Source organism: Poecilia formosa, unplaced genomic scaffold (assembly GCF_000485575.1).
Source record: "Poecilia formosa unplaced genomic scaffold, Poecilia_formosa-5.1.2 Scaffold40, whole genome shotgun sequence".
NCBI lineage: Eukaryota > Metazoa > Chordata > Actinopteri > Cyprinodontiformes > Poeciliidae > Poecilia > Poecilia formosa.
This window is the reverse complement of record NW_006799979.1, coordinates 971,793-988,431: the sequence shown is the minus strand read 5'-3', so window position 1 is coordinate 988,431 and position 16,639 is coordinate 971,793. Positions and strand designations below refer to the sequence as shown.

Sequence of the window (16,639 nt, the reverse complement as noted above, 5' to 3'; positions counted from 1 at the left end):
AAACCCAAGAACTCACTTTTCCACAAGAGAAATGTGGTGGTAGGGGAAAAATGTACTGGTAGTTTTATAATTTACCGCATAATCTGAAGGTTTTTGCCTAAATGCAGGTGGCACTGATTGACACAAAATTTGTCGCAAGTCATCAGATTTCAGTACCAGTACTATGTATACCATAGAGGCCATAAAATGGAGCCATAATCAGCCACATACAGGCTTGGTTTCCATCTTTTTGTGATTTTCATGTTTTCTGAGACTCGGGTTAAAAACTTGAATTGAATTTTCTTGTTGACTCAACTACACAAGCTTGAAACTCAAACTTTAAACTGTTACATGAAAGGCTTACCAATATCAAGGCATAATGATTAAAATGCTTTTATCACAACTGTGCAAATCTTCTTCAGCCGTGCAAAAAAAGTATTTGTTTCCCCCTGCCCCTTTACAAGATGAGCAAACTTGGTGGATTAGAAATTTCCAGTCATATGTTGAATATTAAGAAGCATCACCCTTAACCCTATTTCTAAACTTCAGTTGGTAATCTATAAGCAGCGACCGTGTCAAGCAGCTAATTGCAGGTTTGCTACCAGGCCACACAGCCCAACTAATTCACCATCTAAGACACATTACTCTGTAAAGTGCAGAATGGAAAACTGTAGAATTTTTTTGAGAAATACTTAAAAACTTCTCAAATTTAGCTACACTTAGGCACTGGTGTTTTATATTTTTGCTTAAATTGATGTATCAAAATTAGAAAAGTGGTCGTCAAAAGCAAAATAATTTTGCGCAATTTTAAAATGGTTCGAGTAGACAATTGTTGCTTTTCTTTTAACTGTGCTATTTTTAGTTATACCATTAGGAGTTGCATACTGTTATCAACTTCAAGCAGGAAGGTGCACCGTTTAAATTAATTCACCCAAACAAAAAACATCGAGCCGAAAATCCATGAGCGGCATCAGCAGCACAGCAAAGCTGCCTTCACATGAAAAGTAGCCCAATTACGAGCTAACAGCACTTAGCTCATCTGTTGACTGTGAACTATGTAGTTTGCATCAGTAATGCAGCAGTTCTATTACACAGATGGTAAGCAAGGAGGACTCATTAAGCAGTGTGCCATTATTCATGTATTAATTCATTAATTCATGTATTAATTAGTCATGGACTAATTAATAATGCATTGCCATAATGTGATTGGCTTTATGATTTGTACTAATAATTTAACTGTTACAACACTATTCTGGTGCCATAACAGCTGAGTGTTTTTTTTAAAGTACAGAACTGTACAACAATTTTAAGTCACCTGTAATTTTATTATACCTCAAAAAAAAAAAAAAAAAAAAAAATCAGACTTTCTTTTAATGTTTTGGAGATGACATGATTCGACGTTCCCCCGGTCTTTCTGAAGGACTCTCAAATGTTTTCTTTGAAATTGAGCTGCTCTCTGGCTTGTACGTAACCATGGCAGCACATGGTCCCACATTTTCCTCCATTCATGAGTAAAGTGGACATGTTGAAACCAAAAGGACTAATTTACTATAAGACACTAAAATACATCATTCATTTCATTGATTTATCTTTTGCTACTTGACAGACAAGAGCAACTAATTTTCTCAAGAGGTTATTATTTTAATGTTTTTTTAAATATTTTATCTAAACTTGTGAAGGTCTATTATCTATGATGTAACTTATGAATTCACTGACAAACCAATACAGATTTAAAGAACTTTTATAATGTAAATATTACTCATAAAAAGAAATAGACAAAATGGGAACAATGTTGTTAAACAGCTGACCTAAAATAAAAAATGTTAAATTTGTAAATGTTTACATTTTGGAAATACAATGATGCTGGAGATGCCATCTAAAGCTAAATTAGCTTAGATATCAATACATTTCTGGCTTTAAGAATAACATATTTAATTACTTCAAACATCTTAATACTAACTTATAACAGCCTAAAATGTTTTTGTAGTTACATGGTAATGCGTTATAGCAGTCAAAATTGTACATTTCTGTAGAAAATAAATTTCAAATTGTAATATTAAATAAAGTCCGGTTGTTTTTAGGCACTAAACCTCTCATGCCATAAAGTCTAGAGATATATTTTCCAACTAGAGATATACTCGTAACTCTTCAGTGCCATCCACCAGTCTGAGCTCTTATAAATGACATTGAGTGCTTTAAGTTTTCTCTGCTGGTTGCTTTTACATCCGACACCTTTAGAGCCCAGAAGTTTGTAACCTCTCCAAAAAAATACTTGACCTTTTCCCCAAATCATTGCTTAAAATCTCATCTCGTTCAGATGACTCTGATTATGACTCCTTACCCCCCTCAATGTAACGGGCAATACTCTTTCTTCAACTTCTGTTTGGTTGACACTGCACATAGTTTGTTCAATCCAGTTCTGAAACCACAAGAAAAATTGATCAGAGGTCACATTATGGTCGTGAAATGCACACCCAGAATCTTAACTCTGACATAATTAGCAGTGTCACAGAAGTAATTTCATCTGACGTTGCTACAAATCAACAACATGCCAGTCGGTTCAAGTTAAATCAGCCCATTACTGTTCTCCTCTTGCCGTCTAAAAGGGTTTTTTTGTTGTTTTTTTTTGCCATTAATCTCACCTCAGCTCCTCTGCGCAGCCTGATTAAAAGCAGCTTTCTCTGCGTTTGATTCACTCACACACTTAACACACAGCTCAGTGCCGCCATTGTGGTAATGGCAGTGTGTGTGCATGTGTGTGCATGTGTGTGCGTGTTTACCAGCCTTCGACGATGGTTGCATAGTGATCAAATACAAAGGCTGCATATCGCATTATCACAGTCAGGAGATCAAACACACCTCCAGGGACACACAGAGCAGACACTCGCCATCTTCAGGCTGCACTGGGTTTGTGTGTTTAGTGACTGTTTTATGAACTGATGTGGTTCTCTGTGCTAAATGAGCCCAGCATCTACAGCTTTATTGCTTTGGACTGTTTCAGGCTGCATGTTGTTCATGCATACACGCGTACACACACATGTGGGTATTTGTACACACAAGCCAACAAAATCTTTATTTCAATTAAATTTAAATTAAAAAAGAAAAGAAAAGTTGATCTTCTTGGTTTATGTTTAGTGCCAAAAATATATTTAAATATTTTTTTAAAATAGATTTATTTAAATGACTTCTTCAAAAATATATCTTTTTTTTTTTTCTTTTTGCCAAGTTGTGGTTTTATGTAGTTTATAGTCAGTTACCCAGGGTGGTATTAGAAGAAAGGGCGTACCATGTAAAAAATATCTCATGTATTCCACCCTAAAATGTTTTTTATTCGTATATGTTGAGTATATGACTATGTTGAGTATATGACTAGTTTAATCCCGTGTGAGTAGTTGACCAATATTTCTGGCTGTTAATTGAATTATTCCGACGATTAACCAAATTAAAAAAAATAAAATAATTCACATTCTGCAGATTTTCCATTTCACTCTTTTTGATACAATTAGAAGTACATTAAAATGCAAACAGACAAATAACTCAATTTCTGTAATTCAACCACTAAACCTGACTTTCCTAATTAAGTCTAAACAGCGATGTCAAGAGGACCTGTGGCCTATTTTCCATGTTGTTTTTGAGTAAGTGGACATTTGATCTGAAATGTTCATAAGATGTCCACTGGACGTCAAGTGTTTTGTTGGCGGTGCTTGGAAGAAGTTAAACTTCAGTCAGTTTGGATAATTTAGCTGTAAATGCACCATTAATTCTCCAAATTACCTAAAAATGCTGCATTCAGGGCTTTTCACTGTGAAATTACTGACCAACAAAAGCCAATGGCCCATTTGCCCATTTATAACCCTAACACCAGTATTTTCCTTGAACCACATACATTCACTTCATGCTATAAATTTGCATTTTACAGCAAAAACGAGTGAGTTGTGTAAAACGACTCGATCTTCTTTTCTGTCCCTAGTTGCTGTTCAATGATCAAAGCGCCAGTTCTCCCGGTTCACTCCCCTCAGCGCGTTACCAAGAGACTCTTAGATGTAAATTAGATTTTTTTACTTTTCTTGGCACATCCTATCAGAGAATTTTAAATAAGCTTTACAGTACCCTCCATCAGAGTCGACAGCTGGAGAAAAGGAACAAAACAGCCCACACTTACACTCAAGTGTTGATTAATTAATGTGTGTTAATTGTCCCTACAGACATAAAATCTGGGGGAAAAATAAATAAATAAATCCAGTTTCATTCTCCATTAACAGTGGTGTAGTGATCATGATACCAAAATCAATAAATTAGAATAATCATTAAGAAGTACATTTCAGTAGTTAAGCTAAAGTCAAAACTTATATACAGTAGATGGATTGCAAAGANGTGTGTATAGTTTTCTGGGGCATTTTATGGAAATCTGGGCATCAACTCAGGTGTTTCACCCTGTCTCCTCAGTGAGTGGTTCAGGATTTATTTTTGGAAACAAAACACAGGCTCTGAAACATTAGATTAATCACACAAAACATTTACTACGTCGCCAGTTTGATTGAAATGGGTTTTCTTCAGGAGGCAAACCCAACTCAAAGCTGTTTTCTCATGTTGATCCTCCGAGTCCCTCTCTGGTCGGCGTTATCAAGATGTTATCTTTGGTCTTCTCCCTGTTCAGATCCGTCCTGCTAAAATAAAGGCAAAAATCACTTCTATGAAGACATTTTGTTGCTTCTGTCATGATGTACTTGTCAGTTTTATTTGTTTGAATTCAAGATCGTGATCTTACAAATACATGTAAGAGGTAAAAGCCGCACCGGTGGTTATGTTTTACTCCTGACGGAGGCAACTGTGAGGTTTCTCAGTCATGACATCCTGAGCATTTCCATTTAATCAGCAGTGAGTAAAGTTCTCAAAGGCTCCACCTTGTGGCAGAGGAGAAGTTGACTCCATCACTTCTTCAGTGCCGGCCTGGCGGTCATGGGATTCTCTGCAGCAGAAGGGTAAATCTGCTCTCCATCTGCTGCTCAGAGACAAAGCTAGGCGCATTTATCCCTCTAATGCAATAAGCTAAACTCTGTTGCCTCTCTTTGTATTTGCCTGTGGCGTTAGAATATCTTTTTTTTTTTTTACAGCGTTAGAGTGACGCAGTTGATTTGACATGTGATGCATAAAATTGGATGAATGAACACCACTGTGTTCGGTCAGAAAAACAAGTGGAGTCGAGCTATTTTTGAATAAACGTTCATAATCGATGATGTAGGCATCGTTGTCTCGTCGTTGGAGTCGGCTGTGTTTGCATGTGTCCCTTTCTGCTTGAAGGGGTCGCGTGTGTCCGAGCCGCTTGGCGCTCATGCAACGTTTTTTTTTTTTTTTTTCATGGAGTGTTCAACACGGGCTCCAGATCTGTGATCAGAGATGACGCTCACACGGGGTGTGTGTGTTCCCATTTCCTGCCCTACGGGCCAGATTATGAGTTTTCTCTCTGCTGCCTTTTTGTCATTGCCTGTAGTGGATTTGGATCAAACCAAACCGAGGGTTTTGTTCCGGACTGAAAACTCAAGATAAACAGCCATGTCTGCAGGCACTCGTTTCACACACGGAGCACGAAATATACAGTCGAAGATGACGGAGGCCAACTGCAACAACGAAGGCGCTCAGTTCCACACACCTCACTGAGAGGAGTTGAACAGATACAATAAAAACAACGGCTTCAGAGAAATTATATCCTTGATTTCTCACATTCACACATTACTGTTGCATTTCACAGTCAGGTTTGTTGTTGTGTTTTTTTTTTTTTAAATATCCCATCGAATAGGTGAGGGAGAACAGCAGGACAAAGTCACGACTGTGTATCACAAGTTTTGATATAATCATGTCTGTGCGATGGGTGACTGAAAGTGGAAATTTGAGCTTACATTCCCAACAGAGTGCAGAGGAACGCTGGTTTCAAGAGGTGCTCCTATCTGTTTGATTGGTATGTGATCAGTTTATATTGACCAAATATAATTTCAATATTTCTGTATCGGTGTAGCATAAAGTGCTTTGAGCGGTCAGCTTGACTGGAAAGGCGCAATGTAAATTCAGTTTGTTTACATTTTATCCAGATGCTTCATCAATTGTTTAAATTATGGCTGCACTTTTAAAACACATTACATAGATTTACAATAGTTCCAGTAGGAACCTTTGTATTCATGGGGAGTTTTGGTATGCCTTAAATCTGACGCACAACCGTAACAGACGACGAACGTGCTTCTCTTGACCTGCTGGGGGTTCGGTTTAGCCTCAAACAATCTGATGAGATGCTGGAAAGGACTACTGTGTGTGCAAGTTGACCTGTGACCAAAGCCTGAATTATCATCTCAAACCAAAACATTTTGCTGCAGTTACAGACAAACTGAGATCAGACAAGATTTCAGGGAAAGATTTAATGATTCCCATCAAGGATTTTGTTTGTTTTGCTCTTGAGTGATGGAGACTTTGCAAGATCCGTCTACCTGATCCCAGCCTCTTGTGTTTACCGAAGGACTCGTTCTATTCATGGATCGTTCTAATAGTTTGGTTCGGCATCAGAAGTAAACTGGGACAGTGCGTACTACTCTGATAATTGATGAACAGGTCCAGCATGTCTGGACCTGCAGCTGACTCTCGGCAGCCAGACTTGCCTTGCGCCAACATCATTACTTTGGACTGAATGTATGTGGGTCAGAGGAGGATTACAAATGTGGATCATATCTGAACTAAATATGCACCGCTATCCGTCTTGGTAGGTGAGAGAGGTGTTGATTTCATGAAAACACGAGAAACTAAAAACGTTGATGATGGCGTATTTGGTGTTAGGAACTCTGCAGCTGAGTAGTTGTAATGTCGCGTCTGATTGATGTCAACTTGTCATGTAAGTCTGCAAATCCCAAACTTCAATAAAAAATAAAAAAAAAACATGTTTGTATACTTCATGCACCACTTCCACTGGTCTTTAGCGTTTATGTATTTGATGCTAACAAATGGGCTCGGTATCTACTTTGAGTTTAAAGTCGAATGGAGACTGATTAGGATGTTTGCTGAGCACAGAGTGGCTTTCACAAGATCCATCTGGTTTGTACTGATTTGAGCTAATTTAAATGCATCAAAGATGAAAGAGGCAATAAATAATCCGTCTGTTTCCTGATGGGAGCCTGTGGGGAATGTGGCTTTTTTTATTTTTTATTTTTTATTTCCTGCTGCTGCTTCTTCTTCTTCCAGTTTCTGGCTTGTCCTGTCCTCACTGTTCTGCCTTCTTCTTCTTGTTCTTCTTCTTCTCCTCCTCCTTCTCCCCTCTGCCTTCCCTCCCGCCCTTTCAGTAAAACCATCAAGGTGAAAATAATTGATGACGAGGAGTACGAGAAGAACAAAGCCTTCTACATTGAGATCGGAGAGCCTCGCCTGGTGGAGAGCAACGACGCCAAAGGTCAAGAAGAGGGTGAGCCGCCTGACCGATCCCGAAAGCCGACCACGCGAAGCTCCAGAGCGTCCGCCATACCGCAGCGGCTGCATGCTGTTAACACGGAAACTCCACAGGAGGAGACGTAGCTTTGACTGTTCTGACTCTCGGTTTTATTCTCCTCCTGATGCGTCCGGGGGGAGCATGCAGCCGACTGCGGGGTCACCTCATCTCACCACATCTACCACCTAGTTTTTTTGGGGGTTTTTTGCAATCGTTTTATATGTGTTTTAACTTGCATACCTTGTCATGCCATTTTTATTGTTTGTTGGTTTTTTCTTTGAGTTGTTTTTTTTTTTTTTGTCTTTCATGCATGCATTTACCACCTTCCTTCTGTATGTGTTTGTGTGTACGTGTGTTGTCCCATACAGGAAGACCATAACCGTTAGAATCTTAGACCGGGAGGAGTACAGTAAGGAATCCTCCTTCTTCATTGTGCTCGAAACCCCCGAGTGGAGACGCAACAGGAAGGAGCAGACAGGTGTGACGGCCAATCAGCATCGATCATACACTTTGACTCTCACTTAAACTTCCCTCGTTTCCAAAACTTGGAACAGCGGGGCAATTCCCAGATTGTAGTGCATGGTTTGTGGTTATGTTATGTCTTTCCTATGCAGCATGTCATTGTCTCAGTTGACATTTTGCTTTGAGTTGAGCTTTAGTTTGATTACAATTGAATTAAACAAAAAACAGTGTTATTGTCAGTAGGTAAGTAAGCCTACTTCACCAAAACCCAAGAACTCACTTTTCCACAAGAGAAATGTGGTGGTAGGGGAAAAATGTACTGGTAGTTTTATAATTTACCGCATAATCTGAAGGTTTTTGCCTAAATGCAGGTGGCACTGATTGACACAAAATTTGTCGCAAGTCATCAGATTTCAGTACCAGTACTATGTATACCATAGAGGCCATAAAATGGAGCCATAATCAGCCACATACAGGCTTGGTTTCCATCTTTTTGTGATTTTCATGTTTTCTGAGACTCGGGTTAAAAACTTGAATTGAATTTTCTTGTTGACTCAACTACACAAGCTTGAAACTCAAACTTTAAACTGTTACATGAAAGGCTTACCAATATCAAGGCATAATGATTAAAATGCTTTTATCACAACTGTGCAAATCTTCTTCAGCCGTGCAAAAAAAGTATTTGTTTCCCCCTGCCCCTTTACAAGATGAGCAAACTTGGTGGATTAGAAATTTCCAGTCATATGTTGAATATTAAGAAGCATCACCCTTAACCCTATTTCTAAACTTCAGTTGGTAATCTATAAGCAGCGACCGTGTCAAGCAGCTAATTGCAGGTTTGCTACCAGGCCACACAGCCCAACTAATTCACCATCTAAGACACATTACTCTGTAAAGTGCAGAATGGAAAACTGTAGAATTTTTTTGAGAAATACTTAAAAACTTCTCAAATTTAGCTACACTTAGGCACTGGTGTTTTATATTTTTGCTTAAATTGATGTATCAAAATTAGAAAAGTGGTCGTCAAAAGCAAAATAATTTTGCGCAATTTTAAAATGGTTCGAGTAGACAATTGTTGCTTTTCTTTTAACTGTGCTATTTTTAGTTATACCATTAGGAGTTGCATACTGTTATCAACTTCAAGCAGGAAGGTGCACCGTTTAAATTAATTCACCCAAACAAAAAACATCGAGCCGAAAATCCATGAGCGGCATCAGCAGCACAGCAAAGCTGCCTTCACATGAAAAGTAGCCCAATTACGAGCTAACAGCACTTAGCTCATCTGTTGACTGTGAACTATGTAGTTTGCATCAGTAATGCAGCAGTTCTATTACACAGATGGTAAGCAAGGAGGACTCATTAAGCAGTGTGCCATTATTCATGTATTAATTCATTAATTCATGTATTAATTAGTCATGGACTAATTAATAATGCATTGCCATAATGTGATTGGCTTTATGATTTGTACTAATAATTTAACTGTTACAACACTATTCTGGTGCCATAACAGCTGAGTGTTTTTTTTAAAGTACAGAACTGTACAACAATTTTAAGTCACCTGTAATTTTATTATACCTCAAAAAAAAAAAAAAAAAAAAAAATCAGACTTTCTTTTAATGTTTTGGAGATGACATGATTCGACGTTCCCCCGGTCTTTCTGAAGGACTCTCAAATGTTTTCTTTGAAATTGAGCTGCTCTCTGGCTTGTACGTAACCATGGCAGCACATGGTCCCACATTTTCCTCCATTCATGAGTAAAGTGGACATGTTGAAACCAAAAGGACTAATTTACTATAAGACACTAAAATACATCATTCATTTCATTGATTTATCTTTTGCTACTTGACAGACAAGAGCAACTAATTTTCTCAAGAGGTTATTATTTTAATGTTTTTTTAAATATTTTATCTAAACTTGTGAAGGTCTATTATCTATGATGTAACTTATGAATTCACTGACAAACCAATACAGATTTAAAGAACTTTTATAATGTAAATATTACTCATAAAAAGAAATAGACAAAATGGGAACAATGTTGTTAAACAGCTGACCTAAAATAAAAAATGTTAAATTTGTAAATGTTTACATTTTGGAAATACAATGATGCTGGAGATGCCATCTAAAGCTAAATTAGCTTAGATATCAATACATTTCTGGCTTTAAGAATAACATATTTAATTACTTCAAACATCTTAATACTAACTTATAACAGCCTAAAATGTTTTTGTAGTTACATGGTAATGCGTTATAGCAGTCAAAATTGTACATTTCTGTAGAAAATAAATTTCAAATTGTAATATTAAATAAAGTCCGGTTGTTTTTAGGCACTAAACCTCTCATGCCATAAAGTCTAGAGATATATTTTCCAACTAGAGATATACTCGTAACTCTTCAGTGCCATCCACCAGTCTGAGCTCTTATAAATGACATTGAGTGCTTTAAGTTTTCTCTGCTGGTTGCTTTTACATCCGACACCTTTAGAGCCCAGAAGTTTGTAACCTCTCCAAAAAAATACTTGACCTTTTCCCCAAATCATTGCTTAAAATCTCATCTCGTTCAGATGACTCTGATTATGACTCCTTACCCCCCTCAATGTAACGGGCAATACTCTTTCTTCAACTTCTGTTTGGTTGACACTGCACATAGTTTGTTCAATCCAGTTCTGAAACCACAAGAAAAATTGATCAGAGGTCACATTATGGTCGTGAAATGCACACCCAGAATCTTAACTCTGACATAATTAGCAGTGTCACAGAAGTAATTTCATCTGACGTTGCTACAAATCAACAACATGCCAGTCGGTTCAAGTTAAATCAGCCCATTACTGTTCTCCTCTTGCCGTCTAAAAGGGTTTTTTTGTTGTTTTTTTTTGCCATTAATCTCACCTCAGCTCCTCTGCGCAGCCTGATTAAAAGCAGCTTTCTCTGCGTTTGATTCACTCACACACTTAACACACAGCTCAGTGCCGCCATTGTGGTAATGGCAGTGTGTGTGCATGTGTGTGCATGTGTGTGCGTGTTTACCAGCCTTCGACGATGGTTGCATAGTGATCAAATACAAAGGCTGCATATCGCATTATCACAGTCAGGAGATCAAACACACCTCCAGGGACACACAGAGCAGACACTCGCCATCTTCAGGCTGCACTGGGTTTGTGTGTTTAGTGACTGTTTTATGAACTGATGTGGTTCTCTGTGCTAAATGAGCCCAGCATCTACAGCTTTATTGCTTTGGACTGTTTCAGGCTGCATGTTGTTCATGCATACACGCGTACACACACATGTGGGTATTTGTACACACAAGCCAACAAAATCTTTATTTCAATTAAATTTAAATTAAAAAAGAAAAGAAAAGTTGATCTTCTTGGTTTATGTTTAGTGCCAAAAATATATTTAAATATTTTTTTAAAATAGATTTATTTAAATGACTTCTTCAAAAATATATCTTTTTTTTTTTTCTTTTTGCCAAGTTGTGGTTTTATGTAGTTTATAGTCAGTTACCCAGGGTGGTATTAGAAGAAAGGGCGTACCATGTAAAAAATATCTCATGTATTCCACCCTAAAATGTTTTTTATTCGTATATGTTGAGTATATGACTATGTTGAGTATATGACTAGTTTAATCCCGTGTGAGTAGTTGACCAATATTTCTGGCTGTTAATTGAATTATTCCGACGATTAACCAAATTAAAAAAAATAAAATAATTCACATTCTGCAGATTTTCCATTTCACTCTTTTTGATACAATTAGAAGTACATTAAAATGCAAACAGACAAATAACTCAATTTCTGTAATTCAACCACTAAACCTGACTTTCCTAATTAAGTCTAAACAGCGATGTCAAGAGGACCTGTGGCCTATTTTCCATGTTGTTTTTGAGTAAGTGGACATTTGACCTGAAATGTTCATAAGATGCCCGCTGGACGTCAAGTGTTTTTTTATCGGTGCTTGGAAGAAGTTAAACTTCAGTCAGTTTGGATAATTTAGCTGTAAATGCACCATTAATTCTCCAGATTACCTAAAAATGCTGCATTCAGGGCTTTTCACTGTGAAATTACTGACCAACAAAAGCCAATGGCCCATTTGCCCATTTATAACCCTAACACCAGTATTTTCCTTGAACCACATACATTCACTTCATGCTATAAATTTGCATTTTACAGCAAAAACGAGTGAGTTGTGTAAAACGACTCGATCTTCTTTTCTGTCCCTAGTTGCTGTTCAATGATCAAAGCGCCAGTTCTCCCGGTTCACTCCCCTCAGCGCGTTACCAAGAGACTCTTAGATGTAAATTAGATTTTTTTACTTTTCTTGGCACATCCTATCAGAGAATTTTAAATAAGCTTTACAGTACCCTCCATCAGAGTCGACAGCTGGAGAAAAGGAACAAAACAGCCCACACTTACACTCAATTGTTGATTAATTAATGTGTGTTAATTGTCCCTACAGACATAAAATCTGGGGGAAAAATAAATAAATAAATCCAGTTTCATTCTCCATTAACAGTGGTGTAGTGATCATGATACCAAAATCAATAAATTAGAATAATCATTAAGAAGTACATTTCAGTAGTTAAGCTAAAGTCAAAACTTATATACAGTAGATGGATTGCAAAGAGTGGAAAGTATTTTATACATTTTAATCTGGATGAGTTTGCCTTGCAGCTAAAACTAAAATTGTATTTATAAAATTTGAAAAGAAGAGAGACATTTTAAAGAAATGAATACTTGCATCGATGTTTCTTTAATGTTCTGCTTTTGGCTCTTTTTATTTCTCCTTTGGCAAATTCCAGATTCTTTACTTGGTTTCGATTAAATCCTTTGCTAAGGTAAAGATTGCCTGTCCCCGCTTTTATACCAGACTTCTTCTTTCCACTCAATCTTCTACAAATATGCTCATATAAAGCTCTCTATAAACATTTTTTTATTCATTATTGTTCCATCTTGTTCTACTTATGAGAAACTTCCAGTCTAGCCCCTTTCAGCAGTTTCCCCAAGACCGATGTGAACTTGTTGGTGCATCTGGTAGGTGAATTCTTATAGAGTGATCGCAGCGTTTGTATTTTTTCTTCTTTTTTTTTCTTTTTTTTGTGTTTTATTTTATATATATTTATTTTTCCTATGGGCATAGCAGCAGACCTCACTTAAACCTGTTTTTGAAGTTTTGCGGCTGAATATTTCCAGTTCTTGACCGGGTGTGTGGTAGCCCCAGGACAGCAGGAAGCAGAGGAGAGTTCACTGCAGCCTTTGAACCTTTTGTCAGTCATCAGTGTGAGGGAGAGCAGAGCGTTAGGATAGAGAAGCGCTGAGGGGTGATAAGAGCTGAGAACACATCCGCCCTGCAGAGATCGGTGACCCCCGTGTCCTCATGCAATAACATGCAGTGGCAAACCCGAACTTTGAAATCAAACGCAGACCGCTGCATGTCTCTGTGCAACACCCCTGAAGCCTCTACATGCTTTGTGGCGACCACTTATTTCAGTTTGCTTCGTTTGGGATTTTTTGACAGACCAACATAAAGTAGTGCATTCTTGTGAAGCTCACAGTTTAAATTTTTTACGAATAAAACTGTTAAAGTTAAAGCTGCAAGGCCCCTGGAGTGACGAGTTGCTTTAAACATTCAAAGACTTTTGGCTTTTCTTTTTTACAAAATGCCTCTGCGATCATCAGATTGGATGGAAATCATTCGACTGGGCCGTTCTATTTGCTTTAATTACAAGTTGTTCATACTAATTATTACGGCTGCAGTCAGACGTCTCCGTGAACGTTTTATGAGCCCAGAGCGAACCGCGTGCGCAGAAGAACTGCGGTGACGTCACACAGCAGCACACAGTTTACTAAAGTAACAATCAATACTAAAGTAACGATCTATGGATCGCTTTTCAAGTTTGTTAAGCAGCCAACCGTGTTGTCACAAAACCATAGCAAGTCGAAGGAAGCTAATAAAAAGAAAGCATAACTAATAGTTTTTGCATAACAACGGCCTTTTGTGAAGTGCTGACTGTGTGGAGGTTTGTCTGGCTGTGCAGTCAGAAGGGATTGTGAGGTGATGCGCCTCACTTCTGTCATATTATTTCTGATATTTTCAGCCTCTGTTTACATCCAGATTTACCGTGTCTGCTGGTGCAGAATCGTGTCTCGCATCAAATCAAAAACGGATATAAAAGCTGAATAAAATGCGATATCCCCGTCGAATTTCATTTGGGTGTAAAGATCATGATTGAGTCATTCAGAGTGTTGTGAAAAAAGTCTCGTCTAGGTGACATGTGGGGCCTTTATAACATCATCTGAGCTGCGAATCTCTGGATCTCCAACACTGGAATTGGACAAATTTGCAAAAAAGTTACATGATATTAATAGTTCTAGTTCTATCATCCCCGTTTCTACATGTCCTCTCCCGTGTGTGTGTGTGTGTGTGTGTTTGTGTGTGTGTGTTTATAATTGCACTGTGGGGAAGGCGAATCGAATTGACGCAACATAAATGCTTTACATTTAAAGTTTGAGGCATGTTACGAGGCGACAGGGAAACTGTGGTTATGGTTTAGATCGGAGAAACCATAAAATGGACTGCGATGCTCTCTCCAGATATTGAAATTTGATGATGCAACAGCATCTGTGTGAGTTTAATTACGCATTAGTGCAAAACATCATCATCATCATTCCCAGTACCAAATAAAGAAGTTGTCAAAACACAATGAAATAATTGGAAACACAACGCTGTTAGGCTGCCGGAGTGTGTGCGCGTGCGTGCGTGTGTGTGTGTGTGCTTACCAGCATTTCTTCATATTGGGACTGATCATTAACATGGACAAATAGCCATATGTATAATGGCAAACAGCATTAGATCATTTTATGGGCTACCTTAAAACGACGTTGTTTCCTCGGCGACGATTAAAACCAACCAGCAGACAATGCACGTGAACGTTTTATCTTTATGGCAGCGATATCTAGTTAATATTATCACCCTGCATTACTAATGATTTATGGTGTTCCGGCATAAATGGAGCTGTAATGTCATCATATTATAAACACATCTCATGGTAACCACTGTAAATAAAGACAAAATGTAGCTTTGTCTGCACCAGAATCATGAAGACTTTCGATCTTTTCCATGACAACCACATTTCAGAGTGATGTTCCCTGGCAGCGACTGCGTCAGCGCGCTCCTGCTGCTAAAGTGGATAGGAGTGGATCCAAACTCAACTTCTGCTGAGCAACAAGCCGTTCATAATTCAACTGATAAGTAATTCAGCTTTTCTCCGAAAGGCTGAATTACATTATCAAGTAATGTGTTACATATAAAGTGAAACATTTTAATTGCTTAGAGTTATTGCTCCCCCAGAAGTTCATTTTTTTGCAGTGCGTAAAAATCTTTCCACTTATTTAAAACCAGCCGGCAGCAGACGAAGGGGAGGAGGGGGGGATGAATAACCATCCCCGAATCGCGCTTCCATTAAGACGCCAAACGAACCGACGGCAAATGTCAAGTGAATCTGAATCGTCGAGCGCGATTTCGGTGCTTGAATGTCACACTGTAATTGTTCATCACTGAATGGGCGCATTACAGAAAGTCTGTTAAATACCAAATCAACAATCATAAAACCGCTGTAATAACAAATGGCACCAGCAAATGATTCGCCGACGAGACGCAGACAAAAGATCCCCCAAACCATCCCGTCAGCCGTTGCTTGGACGTGTTGCTGACAAATCATGGCTGCTGGACGTTATTAAGCAGCTTTTGTGTGGAAATGTCAGTCGTGGTTGCTCGGGGCAACGTGATAATCAACCGCTGACGCCTCGCCGTTTGAAATCATAATCATTTTGTAAATGAATCGTCATCGTCAGACCTCGAGTCATGTGAACAGTTTGATGTTAAATCACAGGTAGAGTCGATGTAATTCTTTTTTCACAGTAAGATTTGAGAAGTCGATCGCGAGCTGGACATTCGTGGCGCCAACGTGACTGATCCTAGAGAGAATCTGTCAGAATTCAGACACTGTCGTAGTCGTGTCAAAACTTGCTTTGGAGGAAATGATCCGACCTTTGCAAAACATTTATTTTGACCGCCTTATGTAAGCCTTTCTGCAGTCTGTCGGGTCTTTTTCCTGTTCCTCTTGTTAAAGCTAAGACTTCCAAAAGGTGAGACAGCATAACATAATCTTCTGCCTTCACTTTATTCTAGCTTGTCCCTTCCTCATCCTCTTTTCGTATAATACCAACACGTGCTCCTTTTGCCACTGCCGCCTCCTTTTCTTTCAGCTCTTTGCCTTAAAATCCTCCTCAGATTTTACTCCTTCTCGTCTATCAGATGTTTTCTCAGCCCATTTCCTTTTTCCCCTCTGCATCTTCAATCACTCCTGTTGAACTACAAACCCCATTAAAACATGATATGGTGCAAAGTCTCACCTACATAATAAACGCATGCTCCCTCCTGTCACCATGCACTGTGCAACATTTACACCTCTGACACAACATATACCATACAGAGTCCAAAAGAGGGAGAAAAGGCAGACAAAATGGGGAGACGTGTGACAAAAATTAAATACAAAAAAAAGGACAAAATAGAAACATAACTCTGCCAATTAAGAATAGAGGAAATCCAGCAATAAAGCAGAAAGAATTAAATTAGATAAATTTACCAAAACTAAAACAAGCAGCCAAAAGTATGGCAGACACGGCTGGAGTTGGAGACCGTTCTCAACTCTTTTTTTTTTTTTTTTTTCAAGCAGTCATTTTAT

At 38.3% G+C, this 16,639-nt stretch overlaps 1 protein-coding gene and 1 long non-coding RNA gene across 4 annotated transcripts in view; one reads left to right on the top strand and one right to left on the bottom strand.

Annotated features, from left to right (window-relative positions):
• Positions 1–16,639, top strand: part of slc8a1b (solute carrier family 8 member 1b) — a 162,081-nt gene that overhangs the window by 104,968 nt on the left and 40,474 nt on the right. Inside the window, exon 1 of one of the 3 annotated variants that reach the window (XM_016670974.1) lies at positions 7,111–7,417. The exons of 1 other annotated variant lie outside the window; for it this stretch is intronic. In XM_016670974.1, coding sequence (XP_016526460.1) covers positions 7,126–7,417 — 292 coding nt within the window. In that variant the 5' untranslated portion in view covers positions 7,111–7,125. Of the gene's footprint in view, positions 1–7,110; positions 7,418–7,732; positions 7,920–16,639 lie in introns of those variants that run through there. One more of the 3 variants, XM_016670975.1, reaches the window with a different exon arrangement.
• LOC107836118 (uncharacterized) lies at positions 4,483–5,835 on the bottom strand. Its single transcript, XR_001661969.1, has 2 exons — positions 4,776–5,835; positions 4,483–4,646 (listed from the first exon to the last, which is right to left on the bottom strand). It is a non-coding gene; the product is annotated as an uncharacterized LOC107836118 (long non-coding RNA).